The 26,615-nt window shown below is 37.7% G+C and overlaps 1 protein-coding gene across 1 annotated transcript in view; it reads left to right on the top strand.

Moving 5' to 3' along the window:
• Positions 1-26,615, top strand: part of LOC117288137 (protogenin B-like) — a 65,089-nt gene that overhangs the window by 31,396 nt on the left and 7,078 nt on the right. Inside the window, exons 5-17 of the mRNA XM_033768841.1 lie at positions 1,663-1,821; positions 2,256-2,540; positions 3,244-3,378; positions 4,006-4,164; positions 4,928-5,227; positions 9,731-9,922; positions 21,590-21,688; positions 22,114-22,288; positions 22,738-22,874; positions 23,356-23,526; positions 24,249-24,395; positions 24,849-24,948; positions 26,290-26,485. Of these exons, the coding sequence (XP_033624732.1) occupies positions 1,663-1,821; positions 2,256-2,540; positions 3,244-3,378; positions 4,006-4,164; positions 4,928-5,227; positions 9,731-9,922; positions 21,590-21,688; positions 22,114-22,288; positions 22,738-22,874; positions 23,356-23,526; positions 24,249-24,395; positions 24,849-24,948; positions 26,290-26,485 (2,255 nt within the window). The remainder of the gene's footprint in view (positions 1-1,662; positions 1,822-2,255; positions 2,541-3,243; positions 3,379-4,005; positions 4,165-4,927; positions 5,228-9,730; positions 9,923-21,589; positions 21,689-22,113; positions 22,289-22,737; positions 22,875-23,355; positions 23,527-24,248; positions 24,396-24,848; positions 24,949-26,289; positions 26,486-26,615) is intronic.

The following is a 26,615-nucleotide window of genomic DNA, read 5'->3' on the forward strand; positions in this document are numbered from 1 at the left end:
TTTGGTTTGAAAAGGATTTTTTATTTATTTATTTATTTAGTGATTTTTTTTTATGAGAAACTAAACGATAGACCTTGGCTAGCTGTTTGTATGTTTCTTAATGATGCCCCGGAGAGCAGCCTCCTAATTTCTTCTGGCCTTCTCTAAATGGCAGCGACGGCTACAGCTTTGGCTTCTTCAGCTTCAGCTGTGGCTTCAGCTACAGCTACATGTACTGTATGCGCATTAGAATTTGTTTTTATTATTAATATTGTATGAAGTAGGGATCTATTTTGCCACGTCATATGAAGAAGAGATCTGTTTTGCCACATCATACCTTTCCACTCAACAGCATTTTGTCAATCCTTATATTTGTTTATTTCTGATTCGGTTTGTTGGAAAAGATTATTGTAACCGTAGTGCGTGACATTTGTTTTTGAATGGCACCCCAGTGGCTTGGACATGGATGTAGTCATTTATAATGCGCAACTTTTTCCGATTCCTAAATTCTAATGATCTTTTGAACAACTTTTGAACCTTTTGAATGGTGTATAGTTCCACATTGTGAAATAAGATCATCCGATCAGCTTCACTGAATATTTGGTTGCGATTCATTGCAATATATGTGTGGTCCCCCCCCCACCCCGCTTTGTTGATACGCTTTAAAGCGATGAAAAGTTGTCTGTAATATGTTATTGTTATCCTTCAATGATTTCTGCGTTGGGAAAATCCCTAAGGCCAAGCAAAATTTGTTGCTTGTTTCCTATAACTGGATCTACCATTAACAAACTGCCGACCTCACAAATTGTATCAATATTTATATTAATTTTTTTTAAATTGGATTGCTACCAACCAGTCACCGACCTTCATGATGTAGGCCTACTATTGAAAGAAACTGCCGACCTCACAAAAATGTATCACAAATCAATTTTTCAATTATTTTTACCAACTTTTTCCTGCACAATGTAGGAAGACAAAAATATTTGTTTCCAATCTACCATTGAGTTGCCTGCCAACCTTACGAAATTTATCAATAATTTTATTTATTTAATAATTTGTTGGATTGCTACCAACCTGTAACCCGACCTACATGTACCATTAACAAACTGCTGACCTCACAAAAATGTATCATACAACAAATATGTTCATATTTATATATTGTTTTTCCCAATCTACCATTGACAAGCCTGTCGACCTAACACAATTTTATCAACAATTTCATTAAAGGAGGATAAAAGTTGAAGAGCGTAATCAACATCGATAAGATTAGTAGAAGAGTCTAGAAAAGTTTGTATATGAAAAACACTCCACTGCATTTAGTTTATTTAGTTTAGAATTTCTGGCCCATTATTAAAAACCCGGCCTCCGGTCAGCAATCCAGTGATTATTTTGAGTCCTGCGCCAAATTTCTTAAAGCTGTTTAGCAGACGAAGAAAAACTGCTTAGTAAATTTCTTTGGAAAAAAACCGAGCAGGGCACCAGTCGCAACAATGTTAGCTTTATGAAATGATAGCTGGTAACCTGTTTCTGCTAAGCATTTGTTGTTGTGCTGAGCAAGTTCTAGTGTTAAGTTCTTGTGTCTATGAATTTCGCCCCTGTACAATAAAAACAAACTCCTGAAAGAGTAGTCACGTGTAACAGATTTTTAGAAAACAGTATTTTTTGTCGTTTATTCTCATACAGATGGAGAAGCAATCAGAACTCAGGATGTTATCTACCTCGGTAGAAGTAATCTTCAACTCCTTCAGGTCTCCTTCTTAGATGATGGGGTGTATGTTTGCACAGCAGAGAATACCAATACTGGTGTGATTGTGACTGCTAAGGCGAGGCTGACTGTCATTGGTAAGTTTGTTTATTTGTTTGATTTTATTTCCATTTGCACAACTTGAAAATAAACTAACTAACAACAGTTCAAATAGACAATAACATTTTCCAATACCCTTTGCAAAGCAAAAATTGGCTCTCTTCAAGTTAAAACTCTAGCCGACAATTTCACCATACTCTTCCTAACTTGGGATTAATCTTAGGACTGAGGACGAGTTAAACTCCGTAATCATAGACGTTAGGATGCATTGAACCCATCCTAAGTTAGGACGAGTTACTCATCCAAACTCGAGCTAAGATTGAGCTTATCGTTTTGTGAAATCAGCTGCTGGCATATAGCTCTACCACAAACACTTTTGAAATCCGTTGAGTCTCAGACATGTAGTGAGACTAACTGTTAATGTCCACCTGAAGTAATATAACTGTAATGATTCATTCCCTTCCCACCTCAGTGCCCCCATCATTCAGGGTCAAGCCGGAAAACTTCTTTGGGCCGATAGGAAGCACAGTCCGCTTCTCCTGTAAAGCAACAGGTAGCCCCGAGCCTCACATCCGATGGCTTCTAGGTGGATACCCTGTTGAACATGACGAGCGTCTTGTGCAGCAGCATTCCGATCAGTCTGATGACTTTGTCATCATTGGTATCAAGCGAGATGAGAGAGGCTTGGTGCAGTGCATCGCTGAGAATGAAGCCGGGAGTATACAGTGGAGCGCCCATGCACGGGTCAGAGTTGGACGTAAGTTTTTCATTCAAAACTTTTTTAGAGTGCCTAGGTATAGACCATGTGACCATTGGTGCGTTTTCGCAGTCGTAACCTACTGTTTCGGTCTTTAACAAATGGCAAATTGAACCTGAACAGTTATTGGTTACGACCGTGAAAACGCACCTCATGTGTTCACAAAAGAGCCACAGAGCATGGACTTTCTGCAGGCACAATTTGTACACAGTCAACGGAAGAAAACACAAAATCTTCAGCAGGGTCAGTTAAACAGTTGCCTGTAAATGAGCAGTCTGCTACAGTGTCTCACAACACTTGGCCATCACTTACCGCAAACCAAACATGCAACACTGGGCCTGCTGACAAAAACAGCGGCAACAAATACAGAAATTTGAATGCCAGTTTACGAGCCTCTAGCTTATGTATGTTGTGTCAGAAGTTTCCATGGTATTGTGTCCTCCTTAGTGAACTGGGCCAATATTCATAGAAATGTTTAGCCATAAAAAGTAGCTAAGCACAACAAAGTGATCCTCGCCACAGGATACCAGTCAAAATACAGTTTCGAATTCACTATTTCTGACTTGTAATCGGCAAGCAAAATTGTGAGCAAACATGTCTGCAATAAGCAGCTCTCTGTAATTGGCCTTTGATTTGAATGCTACTGTTTTTTTTTAAAAAGACAAGATTTTAAAATGTAGATCCCTTTTTGTTTTTGCCGTAGCTGGATTACCAACTCCACCTGTGAATATTCGTCTTGTACCGATCAGCGCTCGTTCAGTCATGGTTATTTGGGGCCCACCCGAGGACCCAGGGAGTGGGATCATCGCCTACACAGTGCACCATCGGCCTGTCATTGGTAAGGTTCACCTTTTTTGATGATCAGAACATACTTATCGAAATGTTGAGTCGTTAACCAGCGGTTCTTTTCAAAACTAACACAACTCAAAAGGAAATATTCACATGGTGTTACCGCAAACCTCTCTTCGTACAGGTTCACCATGTTTATTTCCCATTTTGATTCAGAGGTTTAATGACATTTTTTTGCAGCACAGATATCTCTATCCATCGTTTTCTTTAAATCTTAGTACCAAATAACAAACCACCAGGAAAACTGATGGGTTCATTTGATTTTTTTAGTGATTTGGGGTTGAACAAAGAAATTGACCAGAGCAAAGAATTGAACCACACTTGGGTGTAATCCCTGGCTCCATGGCAGTTCCGTGTTGCATGCCTTCGGACTCACACCCGAGCAAAGATATTGACTTTATAGGTAGACCGCCAACATGCCACCACTACTCGAAAGAGATCTTCACTTGCTTTTTTCCCGCAAGTTTACATAAGTTTCTATCTATTCCCGCCATGGAAAATTGTATTCCTGAAAATTTTCTAAATTTTGGTAATGTCATTTTGGCAAAAATGCATCAGCAATAATACAATTTGAAAACCTGTGATAAAATGTAATGTATTTGTTTTGGTGTTATAGATGGATTTGAGCATCAGTCGACGTTCGTTGAACAGAAATTTACAGGGATTATTAATGATCTGAACCCCCATACCAACTACTCCTTCTTCTTGAAAGCCTGGTCAACGAATGGTCCCAGCGACGAGTCTGACCATTACTACATCACCACGGATCAATCCAGTAAGTAGATTCATCACTTAGACTTTAACCTTATCCCTACCTGTTAAATACATTAAAAACGCTCCAAGTGGTAACGGTTGTTGTAGTTTGTTGAATTTAGCAGTCAACTAAAATCACATATACTGTGCTGCATTAAGTAGGGTTCAACAGACGACCTCTTGCTCATCCAGAAATGCAACAGGGAAACTGATGTCATGCGCACGGTTTACGCACAAAGAACAGCTATCATCCAATGATTTGCCCCTTTTGACCCCAGTGAGGGGGATTTTTGAGCGAATAATGTCCAATGCATGGGGTCTATCAACAAAAAAGTCGGACAGTAGGATAGTTATTAAAAGAGAACAGGCCTGGAATTTTCTCTTTTAATAACTATCCTACTGTCCGACAATGATTCCATTGTGGTTTATTATGTAGTTTTCTGATTAATTAATATGATGTATTTCCAGTAGTTTATTTATGATTGTGCTATATTAATTTTGTCTGTATTGCATGTTTTCAAAATGAATTTCCTCCATGATAGGACCAATATAAATTGAACTGAATTGAATTGAATTTCATCTTTGAGAAAGCAAGGCCATTTTTATTTTTCATTGGTAAATCTTAAAGTCTATGGGAAACTTTTGAAGGGGCACAGAGCCCAAGACAAGGGGCACAAAGCCCAAGACAAAGGGCGACAGAGGCCATAGTCTCTTTGGCCTCCATGTAATTTCAGGCCTGAGAGAATGAAGTGACTTATATTGCAACTTGATGTTTTTGCTCATAGCCCCAGCATCAGCGCCGGAATTCAGAGTAGCAAGCAACACACCTACCACCATTACCATTGACTGGCAACCCATCCCACGGGAGCTAAGATACGGAATCATCACCGGTTATCGCATCACGGTACGGGAAACCGGTGAAGAGGCCATCGACGAGGATGTTGATGCTTCGTTGACGGAGTACACACTGGAGAATCTTATGGCCGGTAGGATCTATCAAGTGCGAATGGCAGCGTCTACCGATAAAGGCTACAGCACCTATTCCTCATGGGTTACTGTGCAAACTCGCGTTGTGGTCGACTCATGTAAGTTTATAACAACTTTTTCACTTATTGACCCCTTGCACGCACGTCACACGCGTGAAACTGTGCCATGCTCACCATGTTGGCGGGCAATAGGTTTACGTGTGAACGCCTAAAATGCACATTTCATTGAATAATGCACAGTGACATTGCCCACCAAATGACGCATTCAAGATTATTCTGACTAGCCGGATGATGATGTTGGGTAAATTGGGTCAAAAGGCCTTTCTCACAAAAGATGGTAGGAAAATGAGTTTCGTTATGACCCCTGTGGGTCTAAGAGAACTCTGTAGTTTTTTTACGAAGTAATTGCTGGAGATAATAAATTTTGAAAGTTCTCCATAAAAACGCCAGTTAAATGTTAACAATTAGTGACCAAACATTGCACTGTGGAGCCATCTTTTGTTCTTTCCTTTGTCCCTGTAGTAAAGATCTTCCCATAAACCTTGTACACAAAATTCCTTGTGGAGCACCCACCCCAGTCTTTAGAGTTCCCCCTAAGGAGACAAAATTCCTTGTGGAGCAACCACCCCAGTCTTTAGAGTTCCCACTAAGGAGACAAAATTCCTTGTGGAGCACCCACCCCAGTCTTTAGAGTTCCCACTAAGGAGACAAAATTCCTTGTGGAGCACCCACCCCAGTCTTTAGAGTTCCCACTAAGGAGACCTGCTGCATTCTTTTTACTGTTTTGCTGTCATTCTCCATTTATAAGGTAATATGAAATCACTCTTAGGAGCAATGTGATTGACGCCTTAAAACACTTCTAATTGATAAATAAAAAAAAAATAAAAAAAATTGCTAATAATTAAATATTTGTGTTTATTGTTTAACTTGATGAAACATATTTGTGACAATCTTTTATGCATGCACCCCCATAAATCCAACCTGTTATGTTACACTGACATAAATTGGGATTTGAGTAACAAGGTTTGAGGCCTATGCAAAACAATTTGATGTCTTAAAACACTACTAGTTGGTGAAGAAAAAAATAAAAAATAAAATAATAAAAAATAGGGGTAAAAATAACAAGGGAAAAAAATGTAGAATAAAAAAACTTGCTATAAATTCAATATTTGTATTTATTGTTAAACTTTATGATGCATATTTGTGACAATCACTTATGCATGCACCCCCATAAATCCAACCTGTTACGTAACACTGACATAAATTTGGGTTTGAGTAACAAGGTACTAAGCAAACATTTTAAGTCATTAGGCGGAAAGATGCAAACATTTTCATTGCATATCTTAAACTGTGTACATTTCCAAGGCGCAACTTAAGTGGTTGTTTGTATACAGTCAAGCTTGAGGGGATTTGTATAGATTACAAGAACATTTACATCACATTTACATTTGCGCAGGGCAAATAATGGCAATTAAAATGTTCATCCGGTTTAAAATATCAGGGCTAGACCAGGGCTTGTAACCAATAATGTTAACTGGACTAGAAACTTTTGTACAAGGCCCGAATCAAAACAAGAAAGCACGACTAAGCTTGGGCGATATCAATTTATTTTATTCATGATATATCGCCGACAATATATCGCGATATTCTATATAATCGCGATTAATGAAATTTGACATCATCAGTCTTCAAACTCCAAGTGAAAGTTGTAGGAGAGACAGTCATAGCTTTATTTTTTTTTCAAAGCAAGATCCAAATGACCCTTAAGTATTCTTAAATTTTGTTTTACTGAAAAAAAAAAAAAAAACCTCTGTCTTAGACGATTGTTGTGCCGACGTGACAACATGTTAAAGTTCACATTGATAAATATCCCAAATACAACCAACGATCTTAAAAAAAATAAGAGGTGAAAAGAACAAGGGCGTACCTCGGAAGTCGTTGGCAGTTTATATCCTTCAAGAAAACCCTGTACTGAACGGTCATAGAGCAGCTGACATTTGGGAATCTCCCAAAGGAACTGCCCCAGAAACCTCGCCCATTTATGTGGCTCTCTTATTGTTGAAGGTTCTTGGTTGTTTTTAAACATCCTGTGGGTGTGCCCCCCTGTTTTCACCTTACTCCAGGGTGGAAAGGCCTCGAAGTTGGTTGGAAAATCAACAAGACTGCAGGGTTTGTAGCTCAACATTTTTACTGGACCACAATTTATTTTACAAGACATGGGGTCGATTTCACGAAGGTAGTCCTAACTTAGGGACTACTCCTTGGAGTTAAGAAAAGTTCAAAGTTAGGTCGCGTACTTCGGCCTACATGAAACTCAAGATAAGACTAGCCTTTTTGTGAAAACCAATCCCAGTACCGTTAAGAGCACATCCATTTCATTTGCCACGCTACTTCAATACTCACCAGAGTCGAAAGATTCATTGTAAATTTTTTCACCAAAATACTCCACAAAAAGTAGTTCTTTAAAGCCATTGGACACTTTCGGTAAACAGTATTAACCAAGGCCCACACTTCGTGTGTCACAACTTATATAAAACAACAAACCTGTGAATCGCTCAATCGGTCATCGGAGTCGGGAGAAAATAACGGGAAAACCCAGTGATTTTACTGGTCCAATGCTAAAAACACTGGCCTTGGGACTGTGGTCCAGTTTTAGTTTCTTTGAAAAGGAAATCGAACAGCTCAAAACGGTTAAAGTTAATGGAGCATAATATTTTTTGTCAAGTTATGTTTGTGATATGTTTGAGATTGCTAGATGTAAACGCAGAAAAGGAAGCGTGACATGATCGCGTTTATTTGCACTTTATTTATTTCTGTCCTAAAGTACCCCCCCCCCCCCCGAAAAAAAATAAAAATAAATAAAAAAACAAAAACACCCATACAAACCAAGAATATAATCTGACCAGTAATCCACCTCAAGGTTGAAATCCAGTTCACGTTTCCACAAATTATCCTTAAATTTATACCATTTTTGTCCCTTACTGAGTGGCTAAGCTGCTTGCACTAATGCCATGTTTACTCCATGCTTGCGTTGTATGCCCTGCCCGTGGTGATATACAGGGATCGCTGAGTCCATCCCTGGCATTGCAGCAAGCTTTGCAATTAACATTTAATGGGTGAAAATTCCAGGAAGCTCTGTGCTTTGTAACTGGGTCACTGAAGGTCAGAATAAATTATAGGCCTTTTATTGCTGTTTCTTCATAACAAGTAGCACATTGCTTTAAAAGGGTTTTGATACCTTTTTGTAGATCACATTTCTGACCATGATAAAGATTTTTGTAGTATAATTTACCTGTAGAAGTTTCATTTGTCGTGAGGTTTTTTGAGAAAAAAAAGGTGATAATCACAGAGTAATGTTTTTAGGAAAGCTACATTAAGTCATTAATTGCTAACTGAACATGGTATAATCTGTTTGTTTTTTTAATAGACGGGATATGTCATCTGGTTTTTTGTTTTTAATTCAGTTGATTAACTTGAAAATATGATTAACAAAACAGCTGTGCATTTGTGTACAAATGCAATCATGTCTAGTTATCTTTAAACTTATAAGTTTAATGTAAATGTCTGGACGGTTGTGTCGTACCAAAAAAAACCATACCCTTTAACCTTAAGTATGGTTTGTTGGCTAACTGGATGAAGGACCAATATCACAGTTGTAAATGATACAATAATAGGAAATCTTGTCACCATACTGAATGCAATTTTCGTATGTGATTGTCAAGGATTGTTTTCAGTGGCAAATCTAACTGAGAAATCGTCAATAAATCTAGAACAATAATTGCAAGTGTGGCCTTGTGTAGTGGTCGATGTAATGTAATTGTGTTTTTGTTTTCTCAAAAGGAAACTAGAACTAAACAACACAATTGTAAAACCTTGTGTTAAAACCTTTTTGTATGACACAAAACACAAACGTCCACAGATTTACATTCAAATGACATGGTTTAAAGATAATGATAGTAGAAATCTTCCCGTAAAATATATAATTCCTGAGGTGCTGTAGTTTTTTGAGAAATGAGTAAAACAATTTCACAAAGATAATTTTCATCTCAGTGAGATGAAAATAATTCTAGAATGTACAACGGATGTACACGACTCTCCTAAAAACAGTGCTCTGTGAGGTTCCGAACTTGAGTCTCATTGTAACATATGGAAAGGTTTGCGGTAACACCATGTAATGACTATCTCTAATGAGTTGGGGTGGATCTGAAAAAAAAACATTGGTTTCAACTCGCAGTTCGATCAGTATGCTCTGATCATCTTCTGGAGAAAAAGCATATTTCCACCATGCAAATTTTCAAATCCTAATTGTAACATGTTTTTTATAACAAGGGTGGACTGCCTTTAATAATGAATATGTCCATATATTTATTTTCTCAGTGTTTATTGCTCATGTGACATGTTGTTTTGCCTGGTAACCTTATTCTGGTAAGCATATTTTGTTGTTGTGCTTTGGGTTTTTTTGGTGCTCGAGCAGCACTATGAAATTGGGCCCTGGTAGAAAGCAGGAAAGATCCAAACCCAGCTTCTTTCTCATTTGATTATACAAGTGTACGATACAAGAACATTATTTGATAATAATTATGGTTTTTCTTGACCTTACAGTGCCTAAAGCACCCCATGCTGAGATAAAGAGACTAAACTACAGCGCTATCAGCATCCATCCAATGCTGGCCCAACCTGAAGATGTAAACCTCATCGGGTACAAATTCTTCATCTCCAAGGAGCAAGGAGTGGAGAATACGGAGCCTGTCTTACTACCTCTTAACACCACCGTGTACATCGTCACAGGATTAGGTGAGTTGGTTTCTCATGTCTTCATCAGTAGTAACATAGATGTGCCTGACTCCATAAAGCTGTTTAGCAGCAAATACTGTGTAGCAAATCTCTTTGGTAAGCAACAAATTATTGGGTCAACAGTGAAGATTTGATGGTTTGTTGACTGGTAACCTGTTTCTGGTAAGCATGTTCTTAGGCTTAGAGGCCTTTTTGAAATTTACCCCTTGCGAAGTTTGTTAAGCTACAGACTGAAAATGGTGATTAGCAAATTTTGTCTACTGAAAAACGTTCAAGTAAATCTGTCCATGTTCTGGTGAACAAATTTGAAAATCTCCCTGATAATGGCATCTTCCCTGTCCCCTTTATATTGAAAATAATTTTAATTTCTCACTGAATGTCTCACAATACTTCCTGATTATGGAAACTTTGTCCCTGTTCCGTTGAACATAATATCTTGCATTGAACATAATATCTCTGTGATAGTAGTACAAAGTCTCCCTGATTGAAAGATGCAAATGTTGGCCTCCCCGTATGGTTTTAAATAGAATGGGGAGTGTTTTCTATTTGTTGTGATTGTATGAAGAAACCTGAATGGATCAAGTGTTACCAACAGAAGGTATTTTTAGTTGATTTTCCTGTCTTTTCTAAGAACCCCCCCTTTGGCTTTGGGATGTGCGGTTGGCTTTAGGATATGTGGCTGCTCTTAGCCAAAGGGAGAGGAGGGGTGGGGTTGTGGTCAGGAAAGAAGGTCAGAATAGAGATGACCACATCAATCATCAAAGGGACGCTACTGTATTGATTGGCCGAGAAGATGGTTTGATATGGGGGGGGGGCAGGGGGCGGGGCTTGGACAAGGTTTAGGTCAATAACCCTCTAACCTATCACACAAAGTCAAACTTTCTTCTCATGATGACCTGTCATGTTTGTTTATTTTCCTGCGCCGCCGTTATAGTGAATAGATCGCCCGCCCTGTCATGGTAATTTGGCGATGGATAAAAAAACAAGGGCCTGTTTGGACGGTGCCTAAGGATGTTGACTATTTTTTATATTTTAACAGTTTATCAGACGCCTGTGGGTGGGTGGAGGGAGGAAATGGTTGTGAGTTTGGTCTCTTATTTTCTCTCTTTTTCTGAGCAGGTTATGGCGGTCAGTATGGCTTGATTTATGTCTGTTTTCCCTGTGTGTTATTGAGTGTTTGACAAACACTGAGGTGACCTCTCAGATTGTGTCTGCTATTCATATAGGTGACCCATATCATCAATAGAAGCAGGTGTAGGACCATGTAGGTTGGCCGGACAAAAGCTTCACTCTAAGGATAAAAATATCAATGAAATTTCTAAGAAAGCCAATCAAAAACTGTATATGCTCCGACTGCTTAAGAGGTTTGGATTTAATGATGTTGAACTCATAACAATTTATAAAAGTTATGTGAGGCCTGCTGTTGAATATGCGGATGTTACTTGGTCTTCCTCAATTACTGCTGCCCAGGAGAAGACTCTGGAGCACCTGCAAAAACGTGCATGCAGAACAATTTTGGCACAGCGCTATACTTCGTATGCGGATGCTATGCAGCTTTGCGGGCTTGAGTCTCTTGCTGATAGGAGGGTGAAACATTGTCTCAGCTTGGCCGAAGGACTTGCCAAGTCAGAACGTACATATGATCTTCTCCCTCCTACCAGACGGGAGTCTCACGCCCGCAACCTGCGTAATGCACATCATTATTCACACTTACGCACCAGGACATCACGATTCAAAAACAGCCCAATACCCTATTTCATCAGCTTGCTGAACAAGTAGAATATTTTGCTCTGTGAACAGCTTTTAATTACTTTTTTTTTTTTTTTTTTTTTTTTTTTTTTTAATTAGTGCCACCACCTCTAATCTGTGCTAGATTATTACTCGCTTTTTGATTATTAATAAAACTGTCCGTGCTTACTTTTTACCAGTTATCTAAATAGGGCCTTTATATTCCTTGTGAGCAGCTTTTTAATTTGTTCCTTTTTTCAATGATTTGTGTTGTTTTTATATTGTAAATTATCATGCAATTTGGCCTTCGGGTCACAATGTGATAATGTGAATAAAATATACCAATATACCAATATAAAAAAAGTGTTGAAATGCAATACAGCTACTATATTTATTTAGATTAACTGTTAGCAGGCCTGAATGAGGGAATTCAAAAAAAATGCCGGTAAAAAATTAATGAATATATAAAGATTATTTGACCTCATTAACGGCAGTGGCCACTATTGGTAATTACTCAATATAATTATGAGCATGAAACCTTAATTGGTAACGAGTAATGGGGAGTAGAAGTAGATTATTTGGTGATTTTTTTCGTTGGGTTCTCTAAAGTACATTTTTAGCTGAAGGTATTTAGGCTTAAACCCAAGGGAGACTTGGATGATTAAGAAAAGAGAAAAAGCAGTTCTTCTGGACATTCCATCATGCCAACGGAAGATATTCATCAATTTCTCTGAGAATCATATTTATATGCATTAAAAAAAATTAATCAAGTTCAAAGAGTTGATTGAAAGTGACACGTATGTAGATTTGTGTATCCTTATTGACGTGTAAAGCCGAGGGTGTGTGGGGGCGGGCGGGGGGTTGGATTTCTGAGTTGGCCACTGATGAGCGTAGGCCATCAACGGTGCATTTCACAGGATGTCCGAAGCTATTGATGACTAAAGTTGATATTAGATACTTGGCAACCGTGACATATTTTTGCAATTCAGAAAAACGCAATTTACTGGATGCGATTTATAGGAAGTGATGATGACTTTGGGCAATTTAAATTCCCTGGAGTTGCGGTGAATCACGACCTGCGAGGCACAGTGACCGCTGGCTTTTTTTGTTTGGTTTAGAGATTCAAATAAATAGCGTTTTCCCTCTCCAAGTAGCAAGTTTATGAAAAAACATACAATGAAGTTAAGACAATAAATTGATGACTCTTTGAATGTAGTTTTAATCTTTTTTACAATTAAAATGGTTTTGTATTTTTGGTTTACGTTTGGTTCATCCTTAAAAATAATGACAACACAAACTATTGGTTAGAAGCCTACAGCAGCATGTACTCTTTGCCTTTAAAGGCAGTGGGCACTTTTGGTAATTACTCCAAATAGTTATCAGCATAAAACCTCACTTGGTAACGAGTAATGGGGAGAGGTTGATAGTATAAATCAATGTTAGAAATGGCTCACTTTGAAGTGATGTAGTTATCGAGAAAGTAGTAGTTTTCCACAAATTTGATTTCTCGAAATCAAGCATCTGAAGGCACACAGCTTCGTATGACAAGGTGATTTTTTCTTTCACAGTTATCTGGCATCTCCAACGACCAATCGAGCTCAAATTTTCACAGGTGTGCTATTTTATGCATATGTTGAGGTACACCAAGTGAGAAGACTGGTCTTTGACAATTACCAATAATGTCCAGTGTCTTTAACTAAATCTTAGAAGTTTCGTTGGATAGTCAAGAGCTGCCAATTTCTGCAGAAATTCCCCTGAAATAACCAATCTTTCCACGTTCTGATGAACCAAAAACAATTACATCTAAGTCTCACTTTGTCCCTATAATATGTTGAATGTAATTTCTAAATATCTCTATGTTTGTCGTAAACAATCTACCTGATTGCAAGATGCAAATGTTGGCAGCTGCAATATATAAAATATAAAAATAAAACATTTGAAGACAAAATCTCCAACTATGATTTGATCATTCTGGATACAGGATAGAACTTAAAATATTTTCCCCCAAAGAATTTGAATTTATATTTTTCTTGGAATATTTGTTGCTGAGGCAAACAGAACATCTTGTAAATAAACAGTACATTGCTTCAAGTCCTTATAAACAAGACCGTTTTCTTATATGTGATTCACCAAATTAAAATATGCTGGACATGAACACAGAGGCACTTGTATCCAAACGTAGATAACACACATGCTCCGCTGTTTACAACAATTCTAGCTGAGAATTCTTGCCTCGTAAAGGGAAGCTGCGACTAGATGCAAAGAATGAACAGCGTTCCATGGATGACCAAGGCCCAAAGCACAAAGTTTTGCTTAAGCAAAAAATTCATTGCTTAGTAAAATCAGATTACCGGCCAAGACTCCACTCAATTGTTGTGCTAAGTAAACTACAGCTAAAAACTAGTCATAAGCAATGTACATGGCATGAAATTTTGGCCAGTAACATGTGTAAAATAAGCAAGCTTTTTTCGTGCTTAAGCAAATTTTTTGCTTAAGCAGCTCTATGAAATTGGCCCCAGGTCTTACTTTGTAGGTCAACATGCAACAATGCAGTGAGGTTTTTTCAGTTGGTTTTCTTTATCGGATTATTTTAACCATAGAGTTTCTAACCCAGGGAGGTATGAGGTATGACTCTCAGTAATGCATGGCTTGCGGGTAGGAAGTCCTACCCACTACACCGAAGATGTCATTCTTGAAGTCTGTCAGACCTTATTTGGTTAAAGGGTTTTGATACCCTTTGGTAGATCATGTTTTTGGCAATGATGTAAGTAATCTGTTAAAGTTTCAGCTTCATTAGTCGTCAAATTCTTTTTGAGAAAACAAAAAGAAAATCACAGAGCAATGTTTTCATGAGAGCGGCGTAATACGTACATGCTTAAACAAATTAAGTAGGATTTGAAACTTTGCATGGTGGAGATGAGATATAGAAGAGTTTGCGGTAACACCATGTAATGATCTCTAAATGAGTTGAGGTGGTTCTGAAAAGAACCGATGCTTTAACTCGACGTTTCGATCAGTATGCTCTGATCGTCTTCTGGAGAATGCTGTAGAATGCTGTACAGCATTCTCCAGAAGACGATCAGCAGAGCATACTGATCGAATTGTCGAGTTAAACCAACGGTACTTTTCAGAACCACCTCAACTCATTTAGAGATCATTACATGGTGTTTACCGCAAACTCTTCTATATCTTAAACAAATTGTTTTTGCCTGGTGAGACAACAATTATTTTTGTGAAATTGTTTTACGTTTTTGTTGTTGACTACAGCACTTCAGCAAGTAATATTTTAAGGGAAGCTTTCTACCATCATTATCCTCAAGTTTAACAAAATATGTTGGTGTTTGTGTTTTGTGACGTACATAAAGAAGTACCAAAACTGATTCTGGTGAATTTACATCGCAGGTTCAAAGAAGAACTAATACTGAGGGGTTGATGATTTGAAGGCTTGTGATGTATACTGTTGTGTTAATTGCATATCGATGATAACTTCACTACCTGATTGCAATCCAGCCGTGCCAGAGTTGATTTGTATCAACGCGCAAACACGCAACCATTGGCCGGTTTCTATTGTGCGATGTTGTTGTTTTACTCCAATTGCCTTTTGCTTTTATAGAGTTGGGTGCTATAAAGCGGTGCCCTCCCAGTGTACATAGTGAAACCCCGCAATGAGGTCACCACTGCATTCATCAGTGAACCAGTAACCCACATAGCAGTGGGATGTCCCTTGGCTGTACAGGGCTTGGCCGGTAACCAGAGAACCAAAGGCGATGCCTGGTCCCCTGCCGATTGAACAAATTGAATGCAAAATGTACATAGGTTTCAACTGGGGGTGGGTTTCTGTTTTTAGGTGTGTGGGTCGACGTAGGGATTTGTGTGCCTGCGGCGCCCAAGTAGCTGGTACTAGGCCCAGCTGGTTCCAAGTGTACTCTGCCACTTTCAATAATGGGTACTCTTGATGAGCCATTCAAGGTTCACGGGGTTGGATTGGAACTAGAGAAATGTATTCCCAGATTGAGAGTTTACTTTGGTTAGTGTTGGTATCTTTAAGGGTGAAATTGGCTTGCAGTTTAAATTTCTTAAAGGGTTTGGGTACTTTTTTGTTTGATACAAAACAAAAACCTCCACAGATTCTATTTAAACTCGCACTTTTTAAACAATCATGATGGCAGAAAGCTCCTACGGAAAAATTATTTGCTGAGGTGCTGTATTTTTTTTAATTTTTTATATTTGAGTTTAAAACCTTTTTCCAGCTGTCTGCTTTCTAAGTAATTTGAAAATTTAGCAATCAATGATTTTTCGACCTGCATAAATTCACAGATCCAGAGAGTTTCAAGCACTCCAGAGTTCTTACAATTTGTATGAACCAAGAGAGATTTGCGGTAACACCATTGTGAATATCTCTTACTGATTTAGAGTTGGTTCTGAAAAGAACAGGGTAGTTTCGATCAGTAGGCTCGTTTTATGGACCTGTTTGTTCGCAAAAGGTGTTTCATATTACATCAGTTTCAGTACAAACTCTCTGTCAGTATGTTTCTGGGAACTCCGGTTGAGATTTTGGCAAACATTAGTTTTGACACTCGTCCAAGTAGCAGAACCCTTTTTGTTTCAGATGGAGATGTAAGGTAGACTTTACAATTGCATGTATGCCTTGCCCACCTTGGCTCAGTTAGCTGGTCACGCTAAGCAATCAAGCTTGCATGATCCAACTTGATTGATTAGGTCATCATCTTTGACCGTTGGCGCCGACTCCATCTTCTAGATTGCACAACTTGCCGCCCACGGAACCAACAAAGGGGGCATTCTGGCATGGTGCCAAAAGAGGAGGGGACAGTTACTTATAATATAAATTTTAGGGTTAGAGGTTATGATTTTATGATCAAAGTGACCAGGTGCCCCTTTTGTATGATGATAAAAGGATAACGATGACACGTTCCTTGAGTTGTCCTTACGAGAATCGCTTTTTTTCAATCAAGACTGAAGTGGATGATTGTAATTTTCTCTTCTCTTTTGTGTAATAATTGTACAATGATGTCATCTCGGTGACCAAGTTCAAGCAATGAGTGTTCTTATTGTACTAACTGACCCCCCCTGAAGTAGGTCGTTACTATGGTAACATGATCAAGGTAGCGTAAGATGAGTGCTGAGTGCTGTTAGCATACTTACTCCCTCATGTTACTGAAGTGACTCAATCTTAGGGTGGTGTAGATAAGCAGTTCTTCAAACACTCCTTGTTGTTACGAAGTATGTCACTCATCTTTGTTTTAAAACCAATTTGGATTGTAATCTTATCACACTTACATTGTGTAGCACTCCAAAATTGAACTTTCTGCTTTTATCAAACTCAGTTTCCATGGAATTTTGGAAATTTCCCTTTTCAAATTTTGAGTCAACTTTTTTTTTTCCCCGCGCAGAAATCTATGATTAAAATATTGTTGCAGAAATGTACCACTAGTAATTCCTGAAGGCATTATTAACGACACTGTTTTATACACGCAAGTCAGTTACAGTGCATCATTTTTAAATTTTTTTATTTCATTTATTAATTCCGGAGGTTATGTAAAAGGATTCTCAAACAAGTGAACTTTATCACCATAGCCAAGAAACCCAATGGAGAGAAGACAAAGAAGGCCTATGTTTAGTAAATTTAATAACAGTTTCCCAACAATTAGGACAACCAATAAACAGTAAATTAATCATCTGAAGAAAGTAGCAAGGATACCATAAAAAAAAATCTCCACAGCTCAGGAAATTGATTGGGCGATTATCTTGTATGTAATTTGCTGTCAACAACATTGTTGATTATGTTCGTTTGTTTTGGTGTGGAGGAGGAATTGTGAAATTATAAAACATCTGCTCTTGAGTTGTCCTCGATAACAAGGATCTTGTCTTGTAGTTTGAATAATGAATGATTATGTGGATCACAAGGAACAGTAAGCTGAGTTCGTGTGTGTTTTGCGGCCATTAGTAGAGTCAGATATGTATCAGGGTAGATAGAGCCTTTGTAGTAACTTGAGTGTTTGACCAAAGTGGCCCCCATCAACCCTAATGGACTATTGACCATATGGGGCCCTGGCCAAGGCAGGCTTACAAGCGAGGCAGGCTTACATGTGGTCAAGCCAGCAGGGGCCTCTAGCAAGGTGGGGTTTTTGTCCTTACAAAGGTCAAGAACTACTGGGGGCCCCTCAGTGGGGATTATATTACTAAGGTGATGAATACAAACAGAATTCAATCTGGCCTGTGAATAATTAGATTGTGTTTACTTTAGCTGAATGCATTTGAATAGGCCTCAATAGAAATTTATCTCATTTATCCAGATATTTTTCGGGAGGAGTGTTTTATGTTGTGTTTGAAGCTGTTAAGGAAGTGTATTTTCTTTTTGAAAATTTTAATGACTTTAATTTTCAATTTGGGACCTAAGAAATTCATTTTAGTATTGTGGCTTTTATTTATTTCAAGTTTAACTGTTTTTTCTCTCTCTTAAAAAACAAAACAAAAACAAAAATCCATTGTCTCTAAAATGGAAATCTAATACAGTTTAGATTTCATTTGTCTCTACCCTTATCATTTATTTAATTAATCCTGGTTTTGACGTAAAAGATTCTCAGATGTAAGCAAACTTAATCACCGTGGAAGCCAAGAACCCCCATTGAAAGAAGACAATGAAGGCCTATGTTAAGTAAATTCAATGGTTTCCTAATATTAATACAACAAAACAGTTATTAATTATCAGAAGGAAAATGCAAGAACTTCAAAAGAAACCAAAGAAAATTCCCAAAGCTTGGGAAATTGATTAGGGGTTTATCTGAAATTGGAAAAAAAAAAAAAAAAAAAACCAAAACAACACTGAAATAGTAAGTGGGTGTTTTAGTTGAATTTTGGAGTGAGATGACCCAAGTTTAGGTAAACATTTGTTCAATACAGTGTAATTGAAGTACAAATTTCTGTCACCACTTTCTTAACCGGGCATGAGGTCAAAATTTGGTTGAATTAACTATTTTTCTTTCCACTGAGTTGTTGAAATAAAAATCCATAAAAACTGTCTGGGAACTTTACACAAGAACGACAAGATTAAATTGGATTAATTCTGTTTAAATCTAGGGTTACAGGATCTCTTTTGTGTCTTCTATTCTTTGTTGGTTGTGCAAGAGTGCCTCACCTTGGTTTTGTTGCTTCCCCGCTTTTTTGTTGGTTCCAAAAGGCATGGATAAAATTCTGTTTAAATCTAGGGTTACAGGATCTCTTTTGTGTCTTCTATTCTTTGTTGGTTGTGCAAGAGTGCCTCACCTTGGTTTTGTTGCTTCCCCGCTTTTTTGTTGGTTCCAAAAGGCATGGATAAAATATGGTTTTCCTGTCTCTTTTACCTTTTGTTGTTTACAGGTTGTGGTTGGTGGGGGGCAGGGATCCATGGTTTTCACTGGTTTCTTTTGTGTGTTAGCCCAACATGCTGACTTTTGGTTTTAAGCGTTTGCTTCAAAAATCCTTGAACTGTGGTTTGGGCTGAATGTTGAGGTCAACGGAGGACAAGTTCTTGATAAAGAGTTCAGTAGTTGCATACAAGGTCATCAATATCAGTTGTGAATAAAGCTAGGGATTTAAAATATAGGCTATGAGAAATGGAGAAGGATTGCAATGGGAGTGGTTGGTAGTCGACCTCGGAGGATGGGAACAGGCGTTAAGTAAAGCGCCCTCTGCTGACCTAGTTTAATGTGGAATTGTTGGAAGAGTTCTTGAAATGTATGGATGTAGAAAGAATCAAGTGTTTTATTTTTTTTTGAGAAATTAAGGTGAAAACAGAGTATGTGACATTATGGTCTTTTATCTGAATTCCTATGTTTTTATGTCTCCTTATACAACAGTTATGTTTTTTTTTTTTCATGTATGATGAAACCCTTCCTCAAAGGAACATTACAGAATTGGTTTTGCTAACAAAACAGTTGCTGGCTGTGTAAGCACTCTATGTAATCCACCATATACGTAAACTGTCAAACCTGTAGAAGTTTGAGATCGGTCGGCCATCTGGGTCACGAGAAAATAGTGAAAAACTGGTTACACATTTTTCATGACATCGATGAAAAAGAAAGAGGAATAAAACGCTCACTGAGCGATTAATTCCCAACAAGAAATTAGATTATTTATTTCTCACCAAATATGATGTTTCAGTCATAAATATTTCAAGGGATGTTTTCTACTATCATCATCATTAGACCGTGTAAGTTTGACGTAAATCTGTGATCTTCTTGATTTTGTTTCTTACCGTTTCTGTAACGTTTCTTAAAGAAATTATCTTTTTTGTTGCTGTGTTATGTGTTTTTGTTGATGTTGTGTTTACAACATGTTATTGTTTTCACTTGTTTTATAATCGACCAGGGCTTTGTTGTTACTCAATCGAAAGTAATGGATTCATTAGGCATGCACCTGGAGCACTCTCCGCTGCATAATGGATCAAGTTCTTTTTAAAACTGTTTTTCTGGTGTGACAATGGCAATTAAGGAAGGAAATGGCTTTAAACTTAATTTATTATAATGCCCTTTTGGAGTGACCTTGGATTTAATGTGTAGTGAGATACTAGATTTTTGTTAAATGGTTATTGGCGATAAGTTATTGTAATCTCAGAATGCATGTCACTCTAATACATAGGGTCAACCTTTTTATTGGCTTTGGCAAATTCAAGAAAACCTAAAGTCATTACATTATTTAGTAATAAACAAAACAAAATAGTAAATACACAAATAAATAGATATAAACAAATTGAGTATTAAAAAAAAAAAAGTTTCAAAGCTCCATATTTCAGACCTCAAATTTTGTCTTCGAGAGGGCAAGCACTTTCATTGGAAAATCTTTAAGTCTGCGGAAGAGTCTAGTGTGGCAGTTTAGTGTAATTTTTTTTGTTAAGCTCAGTTCAGATGTTGAAATGATTCGGTTTTAGACACAACTATAACAAAAAAGATTTAGCAAATAGTAACTAGAATATGAAACTGGTGGGAACAGACTCCAGCCAATTTGTCTGAATGACTGGTAGGAATTACTCAAGAGACTTGTTTCCATGGTTATCATTGCCGAGCAAAAATGAAGCCATTCCAACTGAATTATGACCAGATGTGTAATGGCAGTTGGCACAGCACCAATGTTCTGTCATTCATGCTCACTATCTTGGTGCTGATTGGCTCTTTAAGTGTCGATGCTGGGTTGGACTGGGTAAGGTCTTGATAATAGCTAGGGGGCTGCAGGGGATAGGGGATAGTTTAGTGACGGAAACAGAAGGATTTCCTTAAAGTTTTCAGTTTGTAAAACCCAGTGAGACATCACTGCTAATTCACAACTGGTTAAAGCAGAGGACGGGGGAGGGGCACACTATTATTCTCAATCGATAAATAAATAAATAAAATAAAAAATTTAAAAAGTAAATAAAACATACTACAAGTCACAGCTTGGGTTGGGTGATCTCTTTGCTAAATACCAGAACTAGAAAATGTTTAAATTCAAATGAAGAAAGGGAATTAGCTGTAGCAAACCAACATGACTTGTGGTATAAATGAAATAATTGATAATTTCCCCAGTCTCCTTCCTGGCTCTACAAACAAAATATAGCACAAAAGGTAGTTCAACACCCAAATTGCTGTACTCTTACCATGGTGGTTGGCCTGATCCCATGTATAGCATAGTTAACTTGTGCAGTCCCCCGACCAACACCAATCAGTAACTCAAAACACAATCTGTTGGACTTTATCGATTGGGGATAGTTTTAGGTTTTCATGCATCAATGTTTCTTGAAAACACATGAGTACACACAGACAATGTTCCTGCAACTACAAGCACTGGTTCTTTTTGAGACAGAGGTAATAAATGTGTTCTTCATGTGAAGATAGGATTGGCCCAAAACAGAGTTTGAGAGACGAAATGATGTAACGTTTTTGTGTTATTTGTTGTTTTTGATTACAGATGCTGACACAGTGTACATCATTAGACTGCAGACTTACACAGTGTATGGAGATGGACACGAGATGATTCAAGACATTACTACAGCTTCTTATAATCCAGGTAGCAACACAAATCTATTCCATCTTGTTTTACACAGTGTAGTTATTTGCAAATATTATAAACAAATGTGTTTACTAAGTATAAATCAACAGGGAAACAGTTGAGATAAGTCATGGGTGGCTAGTGCGTAAAGCGTTAACCTCTCATCACTGTGGCCCTCGCTTGATTTGAGATTCTTTGGTCGTATGTGAGTAGTGTTGTGCGTTAGTTCTCTTCAAAGCCACAAGCATGCATGAGCTCAAACACATTGTAGCAACCTACATCGAAATTCAGAGCAATGTACATTACATAACTTTGGGGCTGGTAAGCTGTGTTTGCTAAGCAAGATTTGTCTGTGCTTAGTAATATTGCTTAACAATTTAATATGAGTTTCCTAGAAATCAACAAGTTGTTTGAAGTTAAGCTTATCTGTTTTTATCTTATAGGAGCTCAGTTTGTGGAAGCCCCAACCAATCTTGAGATTGTAACAATCAACTCCCGCGCCGTCAGGGTGACCTGGCATGCACCTGTTACCAGCCAGTTGATTGCTGGTTACAAAGTCCGCTTCTGGCCTCGTGGCAATCTTTCTCAGAGCTCTCTGACAATCTCCTCAGATCGGCTGTAAGTATTCCGCTCCTAGGATAAGACATCACAAAGATTTCCTTATACTACCTCCATGCTTGTAGGGTGTTTCTATTTGAAATACATTGAATGTCAAAAGCTTTTTATGGTACATTTTTGTAAAAAAAAAGAAGAAAAAAAAAAAGAAAAGTTATAGACATTCATATTCTGCCATTTAAGCTATTGGTAATTGCAGCACCGTGTCAACCCTTATAAGATGCTTCACAAAGTTCATAAAATTAAAAAAACACCTGTCTTTTAAAATGTTTTTGTTTGTTGAAGCACCTTCAATATTTGACTTTAAGATGTGGCTCGAGTATTGAAATGACCATTTGACGCCTGACTAGACGGGTAGTAAATTTCACTAGACACCCAGTCCTAGTAAAAACCTATGCTATATGAGACTAGATATTATTATTGTTTGTTATGTTGTTGTTTTTGTTAAACAGGAAGAATAAGACGCAGAATGAGATTGTGATCAGCGGACTGGACCCGTTTACGATGTATGAGTTTGATATGTGTTCCTTCACATCTGATTCTGTTGGTCCTTACTGTGATGCTAGAGCTGCTCGGACACTCGAAGACCGTAAGTTGAAGGTTTTAGGGACGAGAAATTGAGGGGGAAGTTCTCCATCATGGTTAAGTTTGGTTTCGGCTTATTTCATCTTAAAGGCACTGGACACCTTTGGTAATTGTCAGAGACCAGTATTTTTACTTGGTGTATTACAAAATATGCATAAAATAACACATCTGTGAAAATTTGGGACCAATTGGTCATCAAAGTTGCACAAATTTGTGTGTTTTCAGATGGCTTATAAGAATTATAATATTTGAGTGAGAAATTACCTCTTTCTCAAAAACTGTGTTACTTGAGAGGGAGCTGCGTCTCACAATGTTTTATACCATCAGTACTTAGCTCTCCATTTCTTGTTACCAAGAAATTTTAAATTTTTGCCAACAACTATTTTGAGTAATTACCAATAGTGTCCACTGCCTTTAAGTTTGTTTTGGTTTATATCATCTTCAGAATGTTACTAACGATATTTTTATTCCTTCATCATCCTCAGGGCCGTCTACTCCCCCAGAAGACATCTTGGCTAAACCCTTAGACCCTCATGCCGTAGAGCTTCAATGGCAGCCACCGATGGTACCCAATGGTATCATCACACATTATGTCATCTTCTATGATGAAGACGTCAGTAAACCGGAGGAGAAATGGCATCAGCAGGCGAGGAATGGTAATTTAATTTCACTTCATTTGGATCGTGAATATTTGATTTAATTTGTTGAAGGCATTATCAACGAAAATACAATCACAATAAATAGATTAAATTCACTTAAACATGTTTCACTGATGAAATACTTTTGTAATATTCTGTTTGAGTTGGTTGTTAGCATTTTTTTGTTAACCACGCATTACTCAATTTTCCCCTTAGCAATGTTATGAATCAAATTGTATGTGTACTTAATTTTCGGTAACACTATGTGTATGTTTAATTTGTTCTTAAGATTATTTTCTTTTGAGAACTTGTCTTGCTCCAATATGTCTTACACGCTTCAGACTCCTGACGATGTCATAACGTTTAAGACCAACAAAGAATTCACTCCACAGCAGTGTAGTTAATAACAAGAAGTCCCCTCGATCAGCTAAGCTAAACTAGAAGTCCTAATCAATTTTCTACCCTTGCTCAGGTAGTTAATATGCAGGGCAGTTCTTTTCAAAACTGAGAAGTCTCCCGAACATCCGATAAATCTACTTCGCGACAGTAGAGAAGTCTCCTGAATTCTGAATTTTTTTTAAAGCAGTAGAATAAATAGCAAGACAAGTTCTCAAACAAACATATCTTCCAGAACAAAGTAGATACACACATGGTGCTACCGCAAACCGAATATGTATTGATACCTCACCATGCAAGGCCTCAAAAAACAACTTTAATTTGTTTGTTCTTTTTACTCTCAGGCACAGCCCACCACTCCCTTGTTGATGGTTTAGCGAGTGATACAACATACTACTTCAAGGTGAAGGCTGGGACGCAAGTTGGCGAGGGGCCACCGACCAACGCAGTAGCCGCCCAGACACTTACGTCTCTCCCTAAGGGAAAAGGAGGTACTTGTGTGTGCTCAAAATGTTTTGATTTTGACAACTTTTATTATGAGTGGTTTTTTTTTTCTCTACACTGAAACCCTCAATAGATATGGAGAAAGGTAGACTGAGGAAAAATGAAAACTGTTCATCTTCAATGAAAATAATGTTTACAAATTTTTCAGAAATTGTACACAAATAAATAAATTGAAGTTGTAATGGTTGTTATTACACTATTTATGAACAGGTGCATACCTTAACGAGTTTCGTACAGGCAGCAATCTTCTCGTGTCGAAAATTTTTGTTGTGAAATTGTTTTACTAATTTCGAACATGCTACAGCACCTCAGCAAGTTATTTTAAGGGAAGCTTTCTACCATCGGTATCTTTACACCGTGTAAGTTAAACGAAATCTGTGGATGTTCGTGTTTTTTTTTGTCATGCAATGAATGTTCCTCTTCTTGTTGTTTTTGACTAGGTATTGATGGGAGGCAGTGGCAAGAGGGAATGCTCGTAGGAGTTTGTCTTGCCTTCGTCTTAATCATCAGTCTAGCAATCTTCATTATCTGCAAGAGACGGTAAGCCATTATGATTCCTAACAAGATGAGGCCATTCATTGTATGGTTGTGTAAAGCCAATATGGTGTCCAGGTAGTGTAACCCAATATAGCGTTTAAACAGTGGCTGTGGCTATCGTTATGGCTAGATAACGATGGTTCTTTCGTCACTGAAGCTGAAGCAAGGAGCCGGAAACCATCGCTTAATCACAAACTGTTTTTCCTGAAAAGAATCAACCATGGTCCAAACATATTATTTAATGAACAACAATTTTTGTATTTGCCTACTAATTGTGTTTGTTTCAGCTACATGTTGCCTGTCATGTTTTCCTTCAGAGACCATTCATCACACCAATACTTAAATTTATCGATGATCTTTTGACAACATTTTCTCCCCCATATTTAGGTTTGTGTATCTCCAATTACTTTTCTAAGCAGTTAAACAGAATTTCTGGCTTTTGTTAAACCATTTCTACCGATTCAAATCCACACTGCCAATCAGAACCATGGTGCAGGGTACCCATCATTGTTTGTGCCAGCGCTCTTCTTTAATTGAAAATTCATCTTAACCTTTAAGAATGTAGACTTCGTCAACCGTGGTATTTTTAATAGTGTCCTAAAAGTTTGTTTCGTAACCAATTTCCCAAATGTGATGATCTGGACACTCTTGGCTTGCTGCTCTGGTCGTTTTTACAATCTTTATTATTCTTTTTTAAAGGCTCTGCGACCGTTCCTGCGTGCTGGAGTTATAGTGATTTGTAATTTGCTTGTTTAGGTCTATTGCTTGTACCCTTTCGTTTATCCTATTCTATTGTGGAAGTTTTGTCTGAATAAATTAACCAATTAATTTATGAATAATTAATTATTTAAATAATTTTATAGATAAATAAACAAATAAATAATGTATTGCAAATTGTAGGGGACTAAAAAATAGTGTAGCACAAGTTTTAGGGTGTTGAAAAAAAAATGTGTTACAAATTTTAGGGGTAAAATTGAACATATTGTAACTAACAAAATGAATGTCAATCATTTTACCTGGGGCTAACATTTCAACGAGTTTGTTTTTACTGTTGGCTTCGAAGGATATTTTGGGATAGGATTTTGGTTTTTGAAATGTAGATGAAACATTAAGAATTGTTAGTCAGGTTCTGGCTGTTTTGGTTGAGTAGAAGTAGGTCAGATATTGCGGCCATTTGCGGCCGTTACGGACATTTTGGTACAATCTGATTACCCTCTGAGGACTTAATGGAGTCAGATGGGTTATTTATGGTGCTGTTAGCTTACTTAATCTCAAATTTAAATGAAAATGACCTTAATTTGGATTTTGAGAAATATTTATTTTGTTCTTTTGCTTGTCTCCCAGGGGTATGCTTCGAAGAACCCATTCAAGTACGTCCAATCACTCCCATATGAACGGTACCGCAGTGTGTACACGCTTTGCAGCTAATGGCACCCCAGGGGACCGGGTCTACGTGATGGGGCCAGAGGAGGCAAAGCAACAAAATGGCTTTTCTCCGATGATGTCCGTTCTACCTCAACCGCCAAACCTTGACACTAAGGTACGGCCACAATTTCCTAAAAAATTGTTGCCTGTTTGAGTATTTTTCCTTTTTTGAGAAAATAGAGTTAGCTGTTGCAAACAGCTTGGCAACAAAAAGGACCTATGGTATAAATGCAAAAAAATACTTA

This window comes from Asterias rubens, chromosome 3 (assembly GCF_902459465.1).
Source record: "Asterias rubens chromosome 3, eAstRub1.3, whole genome shotgun sequence".
In the NCBI taxonomy this organism is placed as follows: Eukaryota; Metazoa; Echinodermata; class Asteroidea; order Forcipulatida; family Asteriidae; genus Asterias; species Asterias rubens.